Raw genomic sequence first — 20694 nt, forward strand, 5'->3', positions numbered from 1 at the left:
TGAGGTTGGGTCATTCAAAGTGACCTGGTGACCTGACCTTTAAAGGTAGGAGGTTCAAACTTGCACACCATGTGTAAAATTGATGAAGGTACGTACCTATAGTCATACCAAATTTCGCGGCGCTACGCGCCGCGGTTTTCCCACTATTCGCGAAAAACCTCAGGGGGGAGGGCGGATATCCGCCCCCCCCGTCGGTGCGCGGGTTAAGGCGCACATAAGCGTCCGTTTTCTGCGAAATTGTGTGTGGCTTACGTGATAATTATCAGCATATATTTTTGAATTCACATCTAGAAGGCGAAAAAGACATATGACAAACGATGGTTCCGGCCGCAGAGTTTTGAGCTGCCGCACGATATTGTATTGCTTCACTTTTTGTGAGGTAGCAGCGGCACTTTGCACCCAGCGCGGCGGCGTTGCAGTCCCTCCCCGCCCCCTCATCGACTCGGCAGCGGTCCCACCCTCCGACTTATGACATGTTCATGTGAAGCGGCTTCCACAAACCGCGCTGCCACTGGAAACAGAGCCAGCATAAAACTGGCAGCAGTGTCACCAGGTCATGCCTGCAACATCCGATCTGAAATTTATCATCACGATTTTTAGACAACTCGTGATCGACGAGTGGGGATTTGCGCAGAAGTGAAGGGCGGGGCCATACGGGATACTGCAGCGAGATCAAATTGTGACCTTGCTTATTGCTCACTGCAAACAATACTTAAGGGAAAGTGTTGTGTGACTCTACCTCACATTCAGCTGAGCTCCCTCCAGTGAACTGAACTCCAAAGCCACCGATATGAAGGTAAGCCTTTCCTTGCTGATTACAGCCGATTTTGGTGCCACTTCTTAGTGACGATATTCGAAGGCTGGAAATACATGAACTTACTTATCTCATGGCAAAGAAATCGCTAGATAATTGAAACATAGTTGACGTATAGTAAACAATTGAATAATCTGACCAATTCCGTTTGACCATAGAATAGGTCAAATACTGAATCATTAAACTGAACCTTCTGTAATCAAAAGCTTCTGGGTTATACGGATATACTACAGAGTGCACCCATAACCCTAATAAAGCAAAATGACCCAACGTTAGTTATGTGTATGTACCGACGTCCTGTGCAGCACCCATATAAGTGCTATGGTTAAAAAAATAGAAATTGTTTACAGGATGTGTTTCGTGAGTGATGAGTCGAAAAAATCTTCAGCTTATCTTTGTTCAGGGGAGCATATAATTTTATGAGATTTCGTCTTTTTTGGCTTGGAGTTCAGTGTTGTTGAAACATATTTTAACCCAGCCTAACATATATATTGGGTACCTTCAAGTCTTCTAGGGATATGATACTATATGAGTTAGGTAAATGCACAAAAAGTAGTGATTTTATTTTGCGCTTTATATAAGCTAATGCAAAATTTGAAAACATACCGACCCAATGTGAAAAGCTGGCTTCAATTGGGCAAAAGGATTGCGACAACTTTTATGTCACAGCTCAGAATCTACAGAATCTAATGTATAAGATATTTAGCTGATAATTAATTAATCTCTTTCCATGTAATACCATTGTTTGCATTTTTTGCATTTCAAACAACAACATTCACAAAGTAGAACCAAATTATTTCTGATAACTTGAGTGAACGACTTTTTGGTTCCATAACACCTGCGTGTTTTTTTTTTGCAGCTGATTCTCCTCACTTGTCTGGTGGCTGCGGCTGCTGCCTCCGGCGGAGGAATCGGTGGAGCTTTCGGAGGAGGCGCCTTCGGTGCCTCTGGCTTCAGCCGCCTCGGAGGCATCGGCTCAGCTTTCGGAGGCAGCCATTATGGAGGATACGGACGTCGCTTCGGAGGCGGTGGAGCTTTCAGCCAGCTTGGAGGAGTTGGAGGTTTCAACCGCCTTGGAGGCATTGGTGGAGTTTTCGGAGGAGGATACGGACGTCGCTTTGGAGGCGGTGGAGCTTTCAGCCAGCTTGGAGGAGTTGGAGGTTTTAACCAGCTTGGAGGAGTTGGAGGTTTTAACCGCCTTGGAGGCATTGGTGGAGTTTTCGGAGGAGGATACGGTCGTCGCTTTGGAGGCGGTGGAGCTTTCAGCCAGCTTGGAGGAGTTGGAGGTTTCAACCGCCTTGGAGGCATTGGTGGAGTTTTCGGAGGAGGATACGGTCGTCGCTTTGGAGGCGGTGGAGCTTTCAGCCAGCTTGGAGGAGTTGGAGGTTTTAACCAGCTTGGAGGAGTTGGAGGTTTTAACCGCCTTGGAGGCATTGGTGGAGTTTTCGGAGGAGGATACGGTCGTCGCTTTGGAGGCGGTGGAGCTTTCAGCCAGCTTGGAGGAGTTGGAGGTTTCAACCGCCTTGGAGGCATTGGTGGAGTTTTCGGAGGAGGATACGGTCGTCGCTTTGGAGGCGGTGGAGCTTTCAGCCAGCTTGGAGGAGTTGGAGGTTTTAACCGCCTTGGAGGAGTTGGAGGTTTTAACCGCCTTGGAGGCATTGGTGGAGTTTTCGGAGGAGGATACGGTCGTCGCTTTGGAGGCGGTGGAGCTTTCAGCCAGCTTGGAGGAGTTGGAGGTTTCAACCGCCTTGGAGGCATTGGTGGAGTTTTCGGAGGAGGATACGGTCGTCGCTTTGGAGGCGGTGGAGCTTTCAGCCAGCTTGGAGGAGTTGGAGGTTTTAACCAGCTTGGAGGAGTTGGAGGTTTTAACCGCCTTGGAGGCATTGGTGGAGTTTTCGGAGGAGGATACGGTCGTCGCTTTGGAGGCGGTGGAGCTTTCAGCCAGCTTGGAGGAGTTGGAGGTTTCAACCGCCTTGGAGGCATTGGTGGAGTTTTCGGAGGAGGATACGGTCGTCGCTTTGGAGGCGGTGGAGCTTTCAGCCAGCTTGGAGGAGTTGGAGGTTTTAACCAGCTTGGAGGAGTTGGAGGTTTTAACCGCCTTGGAGGCATTGGTGGAGTTTTCGGAGGAGGATACGGTCGTCGCTTTGGAGGCGGTGGAGCTTTCAGCCAGCTTGGAGGAGTTGGAGGTTTCAACCGCCTTGGAGGCATTGGTGGAGTTTTCGGAGGAGGATACGGTCGTCGCTTTGGAGGCGGTGGAGCTTTCAGCCAGCTTGGAGGAGTTGGAGGTTTTAACCGCCTTGGAGGCATTGGTGGAGTTTTCGGAGGAGGATACGGTCGTCGCTTTCGAGGCGGTGGAGCTTTCAGCCAGCTTGGAGGAGTTGGAGGCTTCAACCGCCTTGGAGGCATCGGCGGAGTTTTCGGATCAGGTGGCCTGTTCCGTGGTGGGCTGACAGGCAGGCGCGGAGGATATGGCTTGTAATAATTCTAACATCCGGATAACATGAAAATATTGCCCGTCAATATGTCGACTGCAATTTATTTACAGCCGACTTTGTTGTCGGAACTGTGCGTATGTGTATGAGTTAAAGCGCCGTGCGCTTGCACTCTAAAGTATGCATGTGTCTCTGCTGTTCTTTCAGTGTTAAGTCTTGCAATAAAATTGTTGATTCTGTCGCATGTCATATCTTAACCCGCGCACCCCATCTTAGAACCGACGGGGGGGGGGGGGTGACCGTTCTCCCCCCTGAGATCTCGAGAACGAAGAAAGATCTACAATTTTTACACAGGTCATTTTCAGGTCAGGTTAACCCTCGCCGGCACAGGGGGGGGGGGGTTGATGCACCCCCCCTAAGGTTTTTCGCAAATAACTCGCGTAAAAGCCGCGCGTTTGCAAGCTTTTCGCGGTTTCAAACGTTCAAACATGTGATTTGATGTTGCTCCCATGCATTAGGGTGGGTGTCAAGGTCACCTGAAGGTCAGATCAGGTCATTGACCTTTGGTGACCTCGGGTGACCTCGGTTCACTTTTTCGAGTTTTACATGTTTCTAGGCTAGTTTTTGGAGCTGAATTCGAATTTAGCAACCATTTGAACATTTACGAAGTAGTTTTGGTGCCTTCGTAACGTGTTACGAAGCTGTCCGAGGCGGTTGACACGTATTACGAATACCCGTCACAACCCCTACCGGTTGACCTGACCTGACCTGACCCGACCTGGTCTAAATGCTTAAAGACATCATTTCTGATCAAAACTAACACGATATTCGTGATCAGCACCCCGGAAAACCGCATAGCAGCCACACTTTACGACTTTCTAACAGGTCCCGATTTTCCCGGTTTTCGGGTCATTGACCTGACCTGGAAGGTCATCCGATGACCTAGGACCTTAACCCGGCCGGGCCCGGGGGGTAATCCCAACCACCGCAGCCCGGGGGGGGGCGTTTTTCGCCCCCCCTGTCTAACTCCGTAAATAAGGGAGCTACGGAAACAAAAGCGATACCAAACGAAAGGTCCTTACGAGACGATTCTAAAACACCTAAATTTTTTGACCTCAGGTCAATTTTCAAGGTCAGAGGTCAAGGTCAAAGGCGAAAACCGGCACATGTGTAGTGATCTCAAAGTAAGCCTTCTAGAGGACGGCAGGCGGCATCAAACCGGCAAAATTGGGTGTCAAACGAAAGAAGAGAATCTGAGGATTCCGAAAATGTGCTCAAAATTAAAGGTCAAGGTCAAGGTCACGCTCAAAATTGACCTCAAACTTGGCACTTTTTCGCACATCTTGCATGCTAACTTTCAAGATGTTTTAAAATGTTTTGAGGCTTATCAGTTCCCTATTCGTGGTTCCTCTTACGATACAAGGCTGCTCAAAGGTCAAGGTCACTGAAGAGTATCCCTGCTAGAGGCTATTTCACTAATTCAAGTTAGTCATAATAAATAAGACAATTTTGCCATCCGAAAGCTCTAAATGAAGGCTTAGAGGAAAATAGATGCCAGATTCGTGATCAGCGGGTACAAATCCATCATAAACGACCTTCCATGTGTCAAGGTCAACCAGAGGTCATTCGAGGTCACATGAGGTCAACATAAAACTTGACCTTTTCCGAACAAAATATAGATCATTCGACGCGGCTTGACAAGGCAAATGCGATGGTACCACTGCCGTAGCTCTAGGACCATTTTTGTCGAAGTTATTTGCGAAAAACTAAAACCACATTTCGGGGTCGTTGACCTGACCTCTGACCTCAGGTCACCAAAACTATTTTTCTATTTTTCTCTAGGTCAAACGCTACACAACCGTGCTCGTAATTTGTCTTTATCTCTAAAACTCTATTTTTAGCAGCTATTTGAAGTTTGCGTCTGTGACGCCGAAGTTTGCCGTGCAGGGGTCTAGAAAAATGGACCTTGTGACGTCATCAAGGGGGCTAGGTCCAAAATTTTTACTTCAGAAGATGTCAAATTGATGGGAGAAAAGGTACTGAAAGTTTCGCTTTCCTATCCCTAAGCGTTCGGGAGCTATCGCAAATATTCGCCAGGGGGGGCGAAAAACGCCCCCCCGGGCCCGCGAGGGTTAAAATTGGGTATCATCGGCTTCCTCTCGTGACGGGCAACACGCTCGTTTTTTCCGCAAAGCTCTAGCTCGATCAGGGGCCAAACGCGAGGGGGGGTCGTACCAACCCCCCCCCCCCCCTTGTGCCGTCGAAGGACTCAAAATGGCCTGTGCCGGCGAGGGTTAAAGATAACGTCGCAGGGGTCAAAAAGTCAAAATGGCGGCGCTAGAAATGAAGAGTTTTTCTCGAATAACATTTGAAGAAGCCAAGCTAGGAACTAACTAATGGCACCATCGTGATCAACTCTCGTCAATCTGCATCGAATCGTATATGTGTTGACCTCGAAAGGTCAAGGTCAAATGTTGACCTCATGTCACATGAACTCAAGGTCATAATATATATCATTATATGTGCTTTGACGAGCTGAACACAATAAGACCATCCGCAAGACTGTATCTCGTTCCTGTTATTAGCAAACAACCTTTGGTGACCCTTGATGACGTCGCATGACCATACAGCTGCCCAAGAGCAAAAAAGGCCTCAAGATAGTCAAGGTTGATCGTATCTGAAGTCATTCATGGTATATTGGGCCATTCCGACGCGTTTTAATGAAGAAAAAACAGCGGGTCGATTTTCCCCCACATTGACTTATAATGGGGAAGTCAAGAAATTGACCTGACAGGTCGTAGGTATCAAAATTCCGAGACATCCAAATTGTAGCTATCAATGACCTGTAGTTATCAATGACCTTATTACATTCTGCGACTTGCAAAGGCCCCCGTCATCTACTGTAGCTCTGACACGGTGACAAAGTTGAGGAAGTGTTTTGAGGCTGGGTCATTTGAAGTGACCTGGTGACCTGACCTTGAAACGTAAGAAGTTCAAACTTGCACACAATGTGTAAAATGGATGAGGAAAAGTCATGATAAATTTCGCGGCGCTACGCGTAGCGGTTATTCCGCTATTTGCGAAGAGCATCAAGGGGTGAGCGGTTAACCGCCCCCCGTCGGTGCGCGGGTTAACCCGCGCCCCGAAGGGGGGCCGAAACGCCCCCCTGTCCTTTTCGTGGGTAGCTCCTAAACGGCTGCATATATCGCTATCAAACTTTCCGGACCACTCCGGACATCAATTTTACAAATTATGACCAACAATTTTTCAGAGGCTGTCCACAAATAACGTCGACGTCATGTTCTGCCATTTTCGACTCAAAAAAAGGTTTCGCGAGAACTGTCAGGCCTACAGCTTTGAAGCTACAGAAAAATGATCAGGGCATACAAGATGTAGAATTAAATGGGCTACAAAACTGTGATCTCGGATTTTTAAAATTTTAGGATTTCGACCCCAATCTTTATTGATATATTAGCCAAAATATCCAAAAAAGTTCTTTAAATTAAAAAAAAAACGGAACATATATTATAGCACCTACCCGGTCTTCTATCTACATACCAAATTTCAGATCGATATCTTTTTTTTGCCAAGTTATAGCGAAGAAACTGTTCAAAAATGATGGCCCCAAATTTTTGGGCAATTCTAGGCCACGTAGTGCAAAACAAAGACCACCATCAGATTCCCCGTGACTAGCTGCATCGAATCGATACCCGTTTCATGCAAAATATCAACTTTGAAATTTGATCCAATTTCACCTGACCTTGACCTGACCTTCACCAGAACGTAACCTTAACCCTCGCCCGTAAACGGCGATCTGCCACCTTCGCCCATGCAGGGGGGGGGGGTTGGTGCGACCCCCCCCTTGGCGTTTGAAAACGGAGCGTCGTAGAGCTTAGCGGAAAAGACCAACGGATTGCTCTCGCCGAGATCTCGCGATTGGTGGTATATTTTTTGGTCCTAGGTCAACATTTGACCTACTTTTGACCGGTCAAAGGTCAAATTTTCGGAAAAATAGACTTTTTTCAACTTTCCGCGGCGATTGCGGCAAAACGGTGGAAGATATCGACTTGAAACCTTCACTATCGTGTTCCTTGATCAATTCTCTATCGTTTGGTATGTATTTCGTTTCCCTAGCTCTAAAAATGGCGCGTTGGGAGCGCCGGAAGTCGGCAAGGTCACAGTCGGCGGCAGAAATTCGAAAAATCAAAATTTAAATTTTTGAAATCTGATTGTATTTTTGGATTTGGAAGGTCCATTTGCTCCCTATAGAAGCTAATATTGCTGCATATTCCCATTGAGGTGACAAGAATTAGCAAAATAGTGGTTCGGGCGCTTTTCAAAAATAGTACCGGACGCTGTTCCTCTTGTGACGTCATAGCTCCGTGACCTGACCTGACCCGGTCAAGTTTCTTATACCATATGATAGCCAATACTTGCCCCAACATGCATGGGAAGTTTCATTACGATCCATCAACCGATGTCCGTACCACCGGCAGGAAACCTCGGGCATTGGCACTCAGTTTGTGAAAATCCGGCCGGAGGCTGTTCCCTTTGTGACGTCATAACTCCGTGACCTGACATGACCCGGTCAAATTTTTTTTATCAAAAGATGCGCAAGGCTTGCCCCATAAGGTACCCAAAATTTGGCGGCGCTGCGCGCCGCCGTTTTTGAACTATTTCCGAAAAACCTCAGGGGGGGGGTTGCACCAACCCCCCCCCCTACATGGGCGAGGGTTAATTAACTGGTCCCAAAGGTTGCCTGACGACCCACATAATCGCATTTGTCATGTAAAATGGACCATAAAAATATGTATCACACGACACTTCCATAATGTGACCCTCAGTGACCTGACCTCTGTGACCTGACCTGGTATCAGTGACCTTAGATAGCAAAATGTATGCTTGTCGAATAATTCACCATCGGTGATTTTTAATGACTTACAAATTTATTCAAGTTCACAACACATTTCTTGAAATGCCTGTGAACGGTGAAAATGCGACCTTTGACCTGACCTGTGACGTCATCGGTTGGACCGAGGTCAATGAAATTTGGTCACAAGGTAGTTCCCCGGTGGGGCTATCGAACGCCGTTTGAATGTTGAAAATCGGCTGATAACCCGCGCCCCGCTGGGCTATTCAGCCATACGCGCCCTGCTGGGGGGGGGGGGCAGATTCTGCCCCCCCTGTCTAACTTCCGAACCGATGGTCGTAGAAAGACGGGGAAAACGGCAATCGAAAGCTCTCAACAAGGCGGATCTTAAGAGCCCAAATTTTTTTGCTTAAGTAGGTCAGAGGTCAGGTCAAGGTCAGGTCAAGGGTACAAAATACAAGTTTCTACAGTATCGGCCTTGCACCGTAGTTGCCGAAGAATGGACTGAGACTGATTGCCCAAAACGTGTTCTTAGACTACCAAGACAATATTCATTGCACACAATGTCATTCAAAGGTCAAGGTCAAGGTCAGGTCAGGTCAGGTCACCAAAAACAAAATATAGAAAAGGGCATGTGCGACACATGTTTTATGGGTCATTTTACTCATGGAATTCAATAGGCACACTCAATAAGTGATATGGACCACCTCTGGATGAATTTCAGGTCGAGGTCAGGTCAAGGTCAGGTCAAGTGAGGTCAAATTTTGAAGTTGGTTGTTAAGGCCTAAAAAGGTGTCTATTCGATGCAGTTTTTCACGGCGAATCTAATGGTGCTATTTTTGTTTCCGTACGAGGTCTAGAACTTCCAAAAAAAATCATTTTTCAAAGTTTTTGTGTGTCGTGACGTCATAAAATTTTGAATAACTCCCACATTTTTGAACCGATTCTTCTAAAAATTTGTATGTAGGTGCACATAGACCACTTCTTTGACATATATTCCGGTTTTTTCGATAAGCTCAAAATTTTGGATTTTATAAATATTTTCCCAAAAAAGTCAGTTTTTTGGAAAAATTTTGGCCAAAATCCAAAATTTTCAAAAAACCGACATAGCCATTTGATAGACAAAGTAGAATCACGTATAACCTTTTTTGTTACGTCTTGATTCCTTTAAAAATGAAGATGTTAGCGGCGTTTGAAATTTTGCCGTTTTTGAGGCGAAAATGGCGAACATGACGTCACTAAAACGTCAATTTCTCAAAAATTTTCCGACGGATTTTGCTCAAATTTTCAGGGAACGTGTCAAATTGATGTATGATAAGGTACTGAAAGTTTGACGTCGCTGGCGTAACGCGTTTAGAAGTTATTGGCGAAAAACGGGAGGGGGGCAGATTCTGCCCCCCCCCCTCCCAGCGGGGCGCGGGATAAATTTCCGAGATCTCCCTGGGGGGAGGGGTAAATTTACGAGATCTTAGGGGGGTGAAACGCTCCCCCCCACGGTTGGTAGGGTCCACCGATAGCCCTACGGGGCGCGGGTTTAACTAACGGTGTTCAATGATTCATCATTCTGCTATGAAGGTGACGATGACATAACGGCGAGTAAATTTTCAAGGAGACGTATAATTCAGCCTGATTTACATAGAAGAATCGTGAAACTTTCAGTATCAGGATCATTTATTTCTCAATTGAAGGTTTAGGCTGGTTGACTGCAATGGTCATTCTACTTGCAGCCATGACGTATTTTATATTTTACATTATATTTTTATTATATTAAATATATTTTACATTTTGTTTTATTGTAAAACAAGTATGTCACAAGATGGAACTGACCAGATATGAGGACTAGAGCAGAGTCGGGCTAGGTAGAATATGTTTTATTTTCAAGACGAGTACTTAAAGAACGGGAAAACTGTACAGGAAAAGAAGCTTTTTAGAAAACACTGGCTGACGAGTCACCTAACTATCCGACGAGGCTGGCGTTTTTATTCGTGAAAGAAGAACTACCAATCAATATATCGTTTTTTATGTTACAAAAGTGAGAGATATTAATGGAAACCGTCCGTGGTCCCCTCCGTATTCGGGTATCTTTAGCTGAGACGGGTAGCAGATGCTGCTAATGACTGCGGGATTGTCCAGCTCTTTGGACAGGCGCCAGCACCTGTCAAAGTATCTTGTGCGATCATCCCAAACTATCAGACTACAAACCACTCCGCTGACCGACTGCCGGCCTTTCTTGGCTAGAACCTGTCCGAAACACGAAAAACCGCAGACATTGACATGGAGGTCCGAGCACCGCCGACGTACGAGAAGTCCAGGGATTCAGTGACCTGAATGGAAGACGTGCTGGAGAGGTCATTGATCAGATAACCATTGATAAGCGGAAGCTTTAAATGCCGACCGTTTGCTACGGCAAGACTTACACGATTGTTTTTCCTTTATGCATCTAATAAAACATACATGTCTTTGAATGCATTTGACGTGAACTAGTTCAATTATGCATAGTCTTTATTTTCCATCTAATCAAGCTACATATTCAGAGTGGTTAATGCATCTGAATTTGTATACCCTATACAATATACATGCATCGCAAATACGAAATAATGTACCTACAATCTACATCCTATTTTATTCTATCAATAAGGGAAGTTCCTATATAAACGCACTCATAGTGTGCTATACCTCTAATGGCTGCGGCTCTGTGCAGCTCTTTTTTGTGCCATTACGTCACTTGCCCACATGTGCTAACCTGTATTGACATAGGCTGAATCCAACTTACGTACGTCTAGGTGCATCAGATGCAAAAAAAAAAAAGTCTGGCAAGGTGATCGCTAGTAAAAGTTTCTGTTTTAACTTATCTGTTGGTTATACATGCAGCAAGGACTCTACATACGAGTATAGCCTCTTCTAACCACACATTACATGGCGCTATCAAATGTCAATGGATGTTAACCCTCGCCCGCACATGGGGGGGGGGGTGGTTGCCACCCCCCCCAGGTAGTCTTTCTGCTCTGCACTCAACATTTTTAGAGCTAGAAGGCTGATTTTTCGTATAGCTGCTCCTCTATTCCTTCTTGATGTCCACTGAAAATTTCAAGTTTCTGTGATTTTTGGTTTCGGAGATATGACCTTGTTTTTCAGGTCATGTCATGACCCAAATGGCCAATTCTCAACATCCTGCGCTGGCTATGGGCCTTGTGAGCTTTTGACACCTTGATTTCGGCTTTTTTTGCCAGTCTTACCTCCCAACTATCATGGAACATGTTGTCAGACGATGTACAGATGTCAAGGTCAAGGTCAAGGTCAACCTAGGTCATCTAAGATAATTGCGTTTTAGGTAAGCGGAAATTACTTTTTGTGAAGTTTTTTGACTGCATTTTTGGTAAAAGCTTCTCAAATCATGATTTCATGTAATATGGACACAAAAACAATCGGTGCACACATCAGTATACACACAGACACACACAGACATACAAACACATATAATTGACCTTGACCTAACTTGACCTGACATGACCTCAGCAGCAAAAATCTGGTCGGGTAGTGTGACAAAGAGGTTCTAGCTGGCTTGGCACCAGAAAACAGCATCGTCATCGGTATATGGTAAGCAGCGCACTTGATATCCAACGGTGACCCAAAATAGCAACATTTTTTAGTTTGACCTGACCTGGAAGGTCAATGACTGACCTGAGAAGGTAAAACTGGGTATCATTGGATTCGTCTCTTCCCAAAGAATCTTTTTGGTCTTTACCGCTAAGCTCTATCTCCAACAGGAACGAAATGGTGGGGGGGGGGGTGGCAACCACCCCCCCCCCCATGTGCGTTCTAGGATGGGAAAATGGCATGTGCGGGCGAGGGTTAAAGCAATAGCGATATAAACGATTGTTGAACTGGAGCATCGCTTTAATGCCGTTGATGTTTCTTTGGTTCTAGCAGCTTTATATACGGCAATATTACAGCAAACGTCTCAACAGATACACTCAACCTGAGTATTTTCTATTCCAATCTGCATTGCTATTTCTTCCTCGCTTCGGTCACATCCGATTTACGGCGCGCGTAACTGACGACCAATCGTGAGTACGTGTAGTCACCGAACAGCATTGCGACTGAGTTTTATCGTCGATACACGCGTGGACAAAGCGCAGGTCGGCGACCGACGCAAACGCCAAGGCTCAGCGCCATTATCGCCGCAGTTGCGAAACAAAACGATAAACGCGTCATAGATGAATAATGCTGGCAGTAAAACAATGATGCAGTCGGCATAAGTCGATACGTCGGTAGATTATAATTCACAGGTTAATTGGGTGACAGTAAAGTTTTAGAAAATTGTTCAGTCACATTAATATCTCGTCAATCAATAGAAGCTACGCATAGGACGGAAATAGAACAACGTTGCCTGAATACCTACACTGGATTGTTTAGTGCGAAAAAAAAAATCAAAAGCGCACGTCTATAATTAATATATGTGAATTCAACGAAAACATGGCACCTGTTTTCCCAGCCATTCATTCTTTTACAGAAACCGACGCTTCTCATAATTGCCATATCTCAGCACGCAGCATAACTATCATATAGGTAAGTTAACCTTCCTATCTTCTATGTATCTCACCACTGACTTTAACCCGCGCCCTGCTGGGGGGGGGTGTTTGAACACCCCCCCTTGTGGTTTTTCGCGAATATCTCAAAAACGGCGGCGCGGAGCGCCGCCGTTTTTTGTACACCTTATCATACATCAATTCTACACATGTTGTGAAAATTTCAGACCAAGGTCATTCAAGGTCAGGTCACCAGGTCACTTAAAGTGACCTCACCTCATAAAAACTTTCAATGTCTGTCATAGCTACACCGAGTGACCGATCGCTTTGAAACTTTCAGCGATTGCTAAGAGCAATAGCATGTACGAAATGTATATCTCTGAATTTTGATATCGATGACCTAAGGTCAGGTCAATTTTGCGACCTCCCCATTATAAGTCAATGGGCGAAAATTGAAATGCGCCTCTTTTGGATGAAAGACATTATAAACACTCCCAAACACCGAATTACAAGTGGTTTAGACACACTGAACTTGAAAATGGTGTCCGTGACCCTTGTTTATGCCCTGAGGTCATCTTAGGTCACGAATGGTATCCAACAGTTTTTCCCAAATAACTTTTGATAGAGGCATGCTAGAGCGATGAAAACGCCTTAGATGTGTTCAGCTCGACGATACGGATCGACTGATATGCAACATGACCCTTTCCGGTCAGGTCATGACCTTGACCTGAGGTCAAATTTTCAAGTTGACCTTTCAAGGTCAAGTTATAGTTCATTCGATGCGTCTTGACGAGAGGAACACGATGCCGGTAAAAGTAAGCTCGTACAAGGCTTGGGTCAAAAGTTATTGCAGAAAAACTGTTTTCGAAAAAATCAGCTATTTTTGCAGTTTTTGCCCCCTGCAGGCAAAACCGTTGACGTTAGGTCAAATCTGAGAGAATTACTCAGAAAGGGCGTTAATAGGGCTATCGAATGCGCTTTTCCGCGGCGCTGTAGCTCTATTGGTTCCCGAGTTATGCGTTGGCTTCTTGGAAATTTTCGACATTCGACCTGGAAATCGGCGAAATTTTGCCTTCAATGACCTCTGGTGACCTGACCTTTGACCTGACCAAAAAATTGACCGAAGTGATTTCGTCATTATTTTTGACGCTCTTTCGAACGCCGCCTTCCGCGTATCGCTACGTAGCCCAGGAGCCGAGTTACAAGGGGGGGTGTTCAAACACCCCCCCCCAGCAGGGCGTGGAAATCCAGGACCCCCAGCAGGGCGCGGGTTAAAACATCAAAAATAGTAATATACCACTCATAATCTCCACATTATTTAGGGATTACAGATTCTATCACCATTAGGGGAGAGCGGGGTCAAATGTAACACGGGGCAATTGTAACAGTGCTAATAATTCATAAGCTTACCAATAGAATGAGCTGATGTTCAGACTGAAAATGCGTTATTCTATACTGCCTTTCCCAACGGAGTTTGAAGCGAAAGTGCCGGGTATGTCGATGGCTGTGCACAGTAATGTGTTTTTGAGAGCATTTTGTAAATTTTTATTCCGTTATATTTGATTAGCTCATTCCCGCCATTGAAAAGATATCGACTTTAGACTTTGTGTATGCGTTGGCAGGCTTGTTGTCGATAAATTGAAAGCATTAAATGCTGTACATGCAACATCTTTTTGCGCCAGTTTCGTCTAAAATATGTCAAGACGCGACCGGGACAATTGTAACATTTTTGCTGGGGTCAAATGTAACAGGTTATAGGTCAGTGGCCATTATGTCAAAGTCGTCAAATTTTCAAGGGAGATGAAACATTGCTAGAGTTAAGAGAACTGTAAGTTTTGTCGCAATCGGCAGCTTTTTACGCGATTTATTTGCGAAAAACCAAGGGAGAGGAGGTCCATCCAACCCCTGTATAAGTGCGAGGTTTTAGGCCTTTTTTCCTGAGAAGAACCGTCCTTATCAAGTCTGGGAAGATGAACAAGTGTTCAATACTTTTGTTAAATCAAAGTTTTGGAAAAAAATTGTGTTGCTGTAGCCTGTAAATTAACATGTTACAATTGTCCCCGGGTGGTGTTACTTTTGAACCCGTATCTGGGGTGAATTGTAACAGCTGAATTGACTTTTTCGAACAACAACTTTGACCCGAAAAAGAAGTTATTTCGGAAATGTTTTAACTGCATTTTAAAGACAAAACATCATAGTTTCTGAAAATAAAAGAAAGAGCTTTATAACTGCAAACGTGTTTGCACCAGATGATAAAAGGCAAAAAATGTTACAATTGACCCCGTTCTCCCCTATCATACAACGTAAAAATATATTTTTTATGAGAAATCTGTCATGGATGAAGCAACTCCGGTACTTGCAGCTCTGCATAAGTAGCGCTTTTGTTGCCAGTGACCCACCGGATATCTGGAATAGTAATGCATCTGCACAGATTACTGCCGTCTGCCATGATACTTTGACTACATTTCATGACAGAACATTAACATTGAACTGTGGTGTGCGCTTTTGGTCACTCGATAGACGATAGCTGTCCCATAAAACAATCTATCATATCATACCCGCTTACTAGCAGCATCCATCATAACCTGTCCTACAGGAAAAACAGTCATCATCGACCATGTGGCGCGGAGGTAAGCCTGTGTCAAGCACCCTTACAAAGAAAGACGACACGTGGCGCCTTGCTGACCGACTTTTGTGTCCAGACTGAAAAACACAAGAGCGCGAACACTTGAAATTGTTCCGAAGATCACAAACATTTATAGATTGATTAGGCGGTATTTTGCAGGAACGCTGAAAGCTGTATGAAAGACGACCGACAATCAAGTGCAGTTTTATATAATTAGATTTTAACTTCTTCTGTAATGCTGGTCGTGGTGTCCACTTGGACACTTCTTAAGAAAAACAGAAATGAATTGTGCCAGGAGTGCGATAGGCGAAACCGGTTGAAGGATTGCTTGCAAGGAAGCCATTCATACAATCTAGGAAGACTCGTACCCACTTACCGATGCATGCATCTAAGCAATTAAGCATCCATACACAGAGATAAATGCAAGATTGATGAAGTATTTCTTTTAAAAATAGTGGAAAACAATGAGGCATATTTGCACGTATTCTAGCTAAGCAATGCATGAGCCTTTGAGTCACATCGTGTTTGTGGGCCTAATTTTTCCGCACGAATCTGGGGTTTAGTCTCTGGCACTGCCACCAGTTTGCCCAATATCCGCTGCACCACCAGATCAATGGAGCCCTGGACGAGAGACGAATTAGCCGAAACTCGTATTCTTAGCCCGAATAATAAAACAAATAACTAGGCACGTGAACATGGAAAAATCCTGAAACACTATTGATGTCATTCATACTCGTAAAGCCAAGATACTTTGCGTGCAGTGGCTTGAATAAAAATTACTTGTAATTGAACGTGACATGTCAACAGAATATGGCTAGGAACCTAACAACTGCAGAGTTCAACGCTCACCGAGCAATTACGTAATCCTCCGAACTCAGGTCAGCCGAAATACATGCGATCATCCTGTTTGTAGTTCAAAGGCACCATCCGCCCTGAAATAGCTCTCCTCTGCTCTGGCAGGGCCACCCAATGTATCGACACGCGCCAGCCGTCAACCCTCCCAATTGTGTTCACTTCAGCGCGACCCGTTTAGCCAGTTGGGTTTGGCAGACGACCATGTACGTTTTCCGGTAAATCGCTGCCTGCATGTCACTGACTCTGCAGCCAGCCGAGATGACCGCACCGATAGCGACCTCTCAGCAGCTCCAGATATGGTCTCGCGTCTTTGGCGGCTTCCTGCTCGATGGGCCTGGGTCGCCGTCTCACGTCAGAGCGAGGCCGGTCGGGGTCGTCGTCCTGTCCCCCGGGTGTCCGCCCCCGGGGACCTCTCCCAGTGATGTGTCCCCGTCCCACAGAAGGCTGCGCCCGTGAAGCTGCACTGGCGGCCAGGTCCCACAGAGGTGGGTTTTAATTAGACGCCGGCATAACTTTGTCGGCTTTCTTAGTTCCACCGGGCGGCTGTCTTATCTGATGATACGGGGTAGTGACGAACACAATGCTGGACTAGAAAACCGGTAGCCAGAACGGCGTGCAGACCTAGTTCGGAGCCATGAGTGGCGGTGCTGGGAATCAGGAAGGATTATCGCTCAGGCACGTCAGAGCCGGAAGAAGTTCCTGCCTGATGCGCCCTGACGTATGAATGCAACTGCGTATGTTGTGCTAATGCCGTTGTGCTGACCCAGCTTTGCACCGCAATCCGATAAACAAATTACAGCAGCTCCTCAACTGGGAGATAAAGAGTAAATAATGGACAGCGAAACGCATTCTGATGACTGATATGCTAGTCGACTTTGTATTACCTTGGAACAGGGGCAAACAAATTCCGCGTTAAAGGTAAATGAAGTTAATGAAGACATAATTAGCGCTCAATATATTTAATTTGATTATCTGCATTGCGCTAAGCCGTGACGTGTTTTTTTTTTTTAGTGTGTGCGTGTGTGCTGAGTCCTGGACTAGCACGTCGTCTGGCCGGCTTAGTCCCGAACTGAGTCGTCAGCTGGTCGGCTTAGTGCATAATTTATGTATCGGCTGAGCTCTGGACTGGGTCGGATGAGGATGGATCCATCTGTCCGGACTGGGTCGGTTCCAGATTCGGACAGTGTCGGACACAGTTCTTGACTGGGTCGGAGGAGAATGGCTCCAGCTCTGGACTGGGTGCAGGACCCAGCTCTGGACTGGGTGCGACACAGCTCTGAGCTGAGTTTGACTCTCCTCCTGGACTGCGTCAGACCCAACTCTTGACTGAATCAGACACAGCTCCGGACTAGGTGGGACACAGCTGCAGTCTGGGTCGGCACTCGGCTACAGCTGCGGACTGTGTTGGATGAGGCTCCTCACTGGGTCGGACCATGCAGCTCCCACAGCCACGCCCCGTTAGCTCTCGTCTGTGGGACTATGGACAGAACCGCTGCTCAGAGCGGCACTGGGGCGCTTCTCTCCATCGTGTTACAACTGACAGTCCACCTCGTCCCACCTTCGGTCTATAGACTCCCGTCTCTGTCTAATCTGATCTGAACTATCAGCTGTTCTATGCTTCCATTCTTCTCGCTATCTTCGCGCGTTGCATGTTTAATGTGTAGTACGAGCATGCATCTTCTTTACGTTTTTCTATTTCTTTGAACTGAGTTGTACCACGTGTTTTAATTTTCCTATTTTCTCTATCTCTCTATCCTTTCCTCTCTCTCTCACTCTCTCTCTCTCTCTCTCTCTCTCTCTCTCTCTCTCTCTCTCTCTCTCTCTCTCTCTCTCTCTCTCTCTCTCTCTCTCTCTCTCTCTCTCTCTCTCTCTCAGACAGTTGTCACGTAACATCCGCCCGGTGTGCTCCTCTGCTGCTCTGTGGTAGGATTAGACATGCACCAGTTCCAGCGCACGGCTCGATCACTCATCCGAGCAGTGACTCAAAGCGCTCGGTCTGTCGCGCTTTGATGTGCCTCACGACTTTGACATGCCTTCAGAATAAAGGGGATGTATATTGTATAGCTAATTCTACATAAAAAATAACTTAATGAGTATAAATGTTTTAAGGTCGTGAATGATGACAGTGGAATGATTTTATGGGGCTGACTGCAATCAACTTTTTAATTAAAAAAAAGACATGTGTGCAAATGCAACTTGCGTGTTACAAAAGTCGGTATCAAGAGGTTTCTGGTTTGTTTTCGGCATAATTTTACATGGCTTTTTAACTTCCGAACACATCCTTCAACAGAATGTTTAACCATTTCGCGAGTATGTACATATCCTCACTATTTATAAGCACTACTATCTCGATAAGGGCCTGTTCCTGTTGGTATGAGTCATTGGCTGCGTAGAGCTGGAGTTCGAGGGTCACTGCACTCGCCGACCGATTCGGCAGCGTAATTGGTATCATACCGTTACGTACATTCGGGTTTCCAGATCACTAGCCACTTGTTCAGTGGGCTGGCCCTACCAGTTCGATATAATAACACATGGCTTTGTAAGGAATCCCTACGAGCTCTTAGCTTTGAGTAATGCCGCTCCGCAACAGCATACTTTTGAATTTGGTGCGATCGACATTTGAAAGATGAGGGATAAAACCGATGTTATAGCACTGTAAGCTCGGATAAGCCTAAGGTTACATGACAAGGCAGGGGGACAATCTCAGTCTGGCCATCCGTCAAGAGCTGGAGGTCAGGTGTCCGTCATTACCAGCAATAAGACAGCTCCAGCTTGACGCTGGAGTGTAAGTGCCTGTGTGGTTTCTCCAAAGATAAGCAATACATACATACATGCATACATAAAAGTCTCATCCATCGTTAGACGTTTAGCGTACGCCCATAATAAACGTTGGTCATATCTACTAGTAGGGGAGAGCGGGGCCAGTTGAACCACTTTTTATATATTGACATGCACAGCGAGATCTAGTTGTCATATCGAAAAATGCACAATGCCATGAAAAAATATGCTCTTTTGGCCTTATTTTAAGATATGTAAAATTATGTTTCAAACATATTTTGCTGCCAAACGCATGCTTATAAAACAGCTCTACGCCCGTTTCAAATGACCCCGATGCGAGGGTCAATTGAACCAGCCCATGGGGTCAATTGCACCTATCCTTAACAATGGGATGTTTTCCTCTTTAAGGCCACTTTCTTAAGGAGATATTTTGTCCAGTTTACTTTTCCAAATGCTACATTCAATAGGTTGTTGGAAAGCTAAAAGTGCAAAGTTCCTCATAATAGGTGACATAAAGTACATAGACTATGGTAAAATGGGCGGATGAGAAAAATGAGAAATATCTCAGGCTATAGGATGCTTTCAAGCAAAAGGCTGGAGAAAAAGGGGTAAAAAATTGAGCTCTATTAAACTACTATTTTAGTTTTAAAGCTCATTTCAAAGGTGGACTATTTCCTTTAATGTTTACAGCCCCTGAACAATAACCATTGCAAAGGTCACCGGGGTCCATTGAAACGGCCTGTGGCCCTGTTTCAACTGACCCTCAGAGAAGCGTTTCAATTGACCCCATCCGCTCCCGCCATCTCGCACGCGCCGTAAAGCACATGTCAAACGAGCTGGAGGGACGGCATCATGCTGAATGAAGGGCCAAATAAAGTGTTATTCCGGAGCCAGGAGTTCTTCTTTCAGCAAACAAAGGTATATGAGATATCACAAAATATTCATAAGAACGATTTCTCCCAAACGCCCCTCAAAAACACAAAAACAAGTGTCAAATCAAAATTACCGTCCGTTTGCCGCCCAAACGCCGTTTACAAAGGAAGTGGTCAAGCGCGGATGCGCAGTGGTGTCGGCAACGCCATATGTTGCATACTGTTGAAAATAAAGCCATGTTTCATCTGACCCCGTGTTTCAACTGGCCCCGCTCTCCCCTACATGCATAGCGTAATCAATATCCCACCTGAGTATTTCTGACATAAACGTCATTCATGCTACAGATTGAAAAGGATTTCTGTGTCAGGAGCAAATGGCAAGGGAGTAGGCAAACAGCTCAAACGTCGGCTTCTCGTTTCAGTCGAAATTAGAATGTTCTTTCGACGTCATTTAAATAAATTCTATTCGATCAATCCACGCATTGATGCGTGGAATTCCGCACAAATTGCAATTTGTGCGGGAGATGAGAAACGTAAAGAACGACAAAAGTTACCATTGCCAAGCGCAACATGAATCTCGACAAAAGGTTTGCATGTGCTCTCACCATTTCCTCCTTTTCTCTTTTCATTTTCGTTATTTGCTTGATGTCACTTGGTGGAGACATCATTATTCAATGATTCAATGCCCGGAGGAATTGAGGGGACGTCGCTCTCAATTTGCCGTTCAGTGACCGCAAATTGATATAACTTCACCATCAGAAGCAATGTTTTGGATTATTACATGTTGATGACATCAACCAAACACCAGTTATGACGTTCATTGACCGTCAAAATTCATCTTGAGAACAAAAAACTGCTTTACGACGAAGTAACAGAATTGGTAACGACTAACGACCATCACCGAAATCGCATGGCCAG

The 20694-nt window shown here is 45.5% G+C and overlaps 1 protein-coding gene across 2 annotated transcripts; it reads left to right on the forward strand.

The window, feature by feature from the left end:
• The first annotated feature begins 733 nt into the window (after window positions 1-733).
• On the forward strand, window positions 734-3487 carry LOC122366026. 2 transcript variants are annotated; one of them, XM_043337792.1, is made up of 3 exons: window positions 734-796; window positions 1674-3000; window positions 3199-3487. In XM_043337792.1, the coding sequence occupies exons 2-3, from the start codon at window positions 1813-1815 to the stop codon at window positions 3262-3264; spliced, it is 1254 nt and encodes a 417-aa protein (XP_043193727.1). In that variant the 5' UTR covers window positions 734-796; window positions 1674-1812; the 3' UTR covers window positions 3265-3487. The 2 variants fall into 2 exon arrangements, with proteins under 2 accessions (XP_043193727.1, XP_043193725.1); XM_043337790.1 differs by having other exon boundaries at window positions 1674-3487.
• Window positions 3488-20694: the final 17207 nt, after the last annotated feature.

This window comes from Amphibalanus amphitrite, unplaced genomic scaffold (assembly GCF_019059575.1).
Source record: "Amphibalanus amphitrite isolate SeventyFive unplaced genomic scaffold, NRLGWU_Aamphi_draft 000029F_arrow, whole genome shotgun sequence".
In the NCBI taxonomy this organism is placed as follows: Eukaryota; Metazoa; Arthropoda; class Thecostraca; order Balanomorpha; family Balanidae; genus Amphibalanus; species Amphibalanus amphitrite.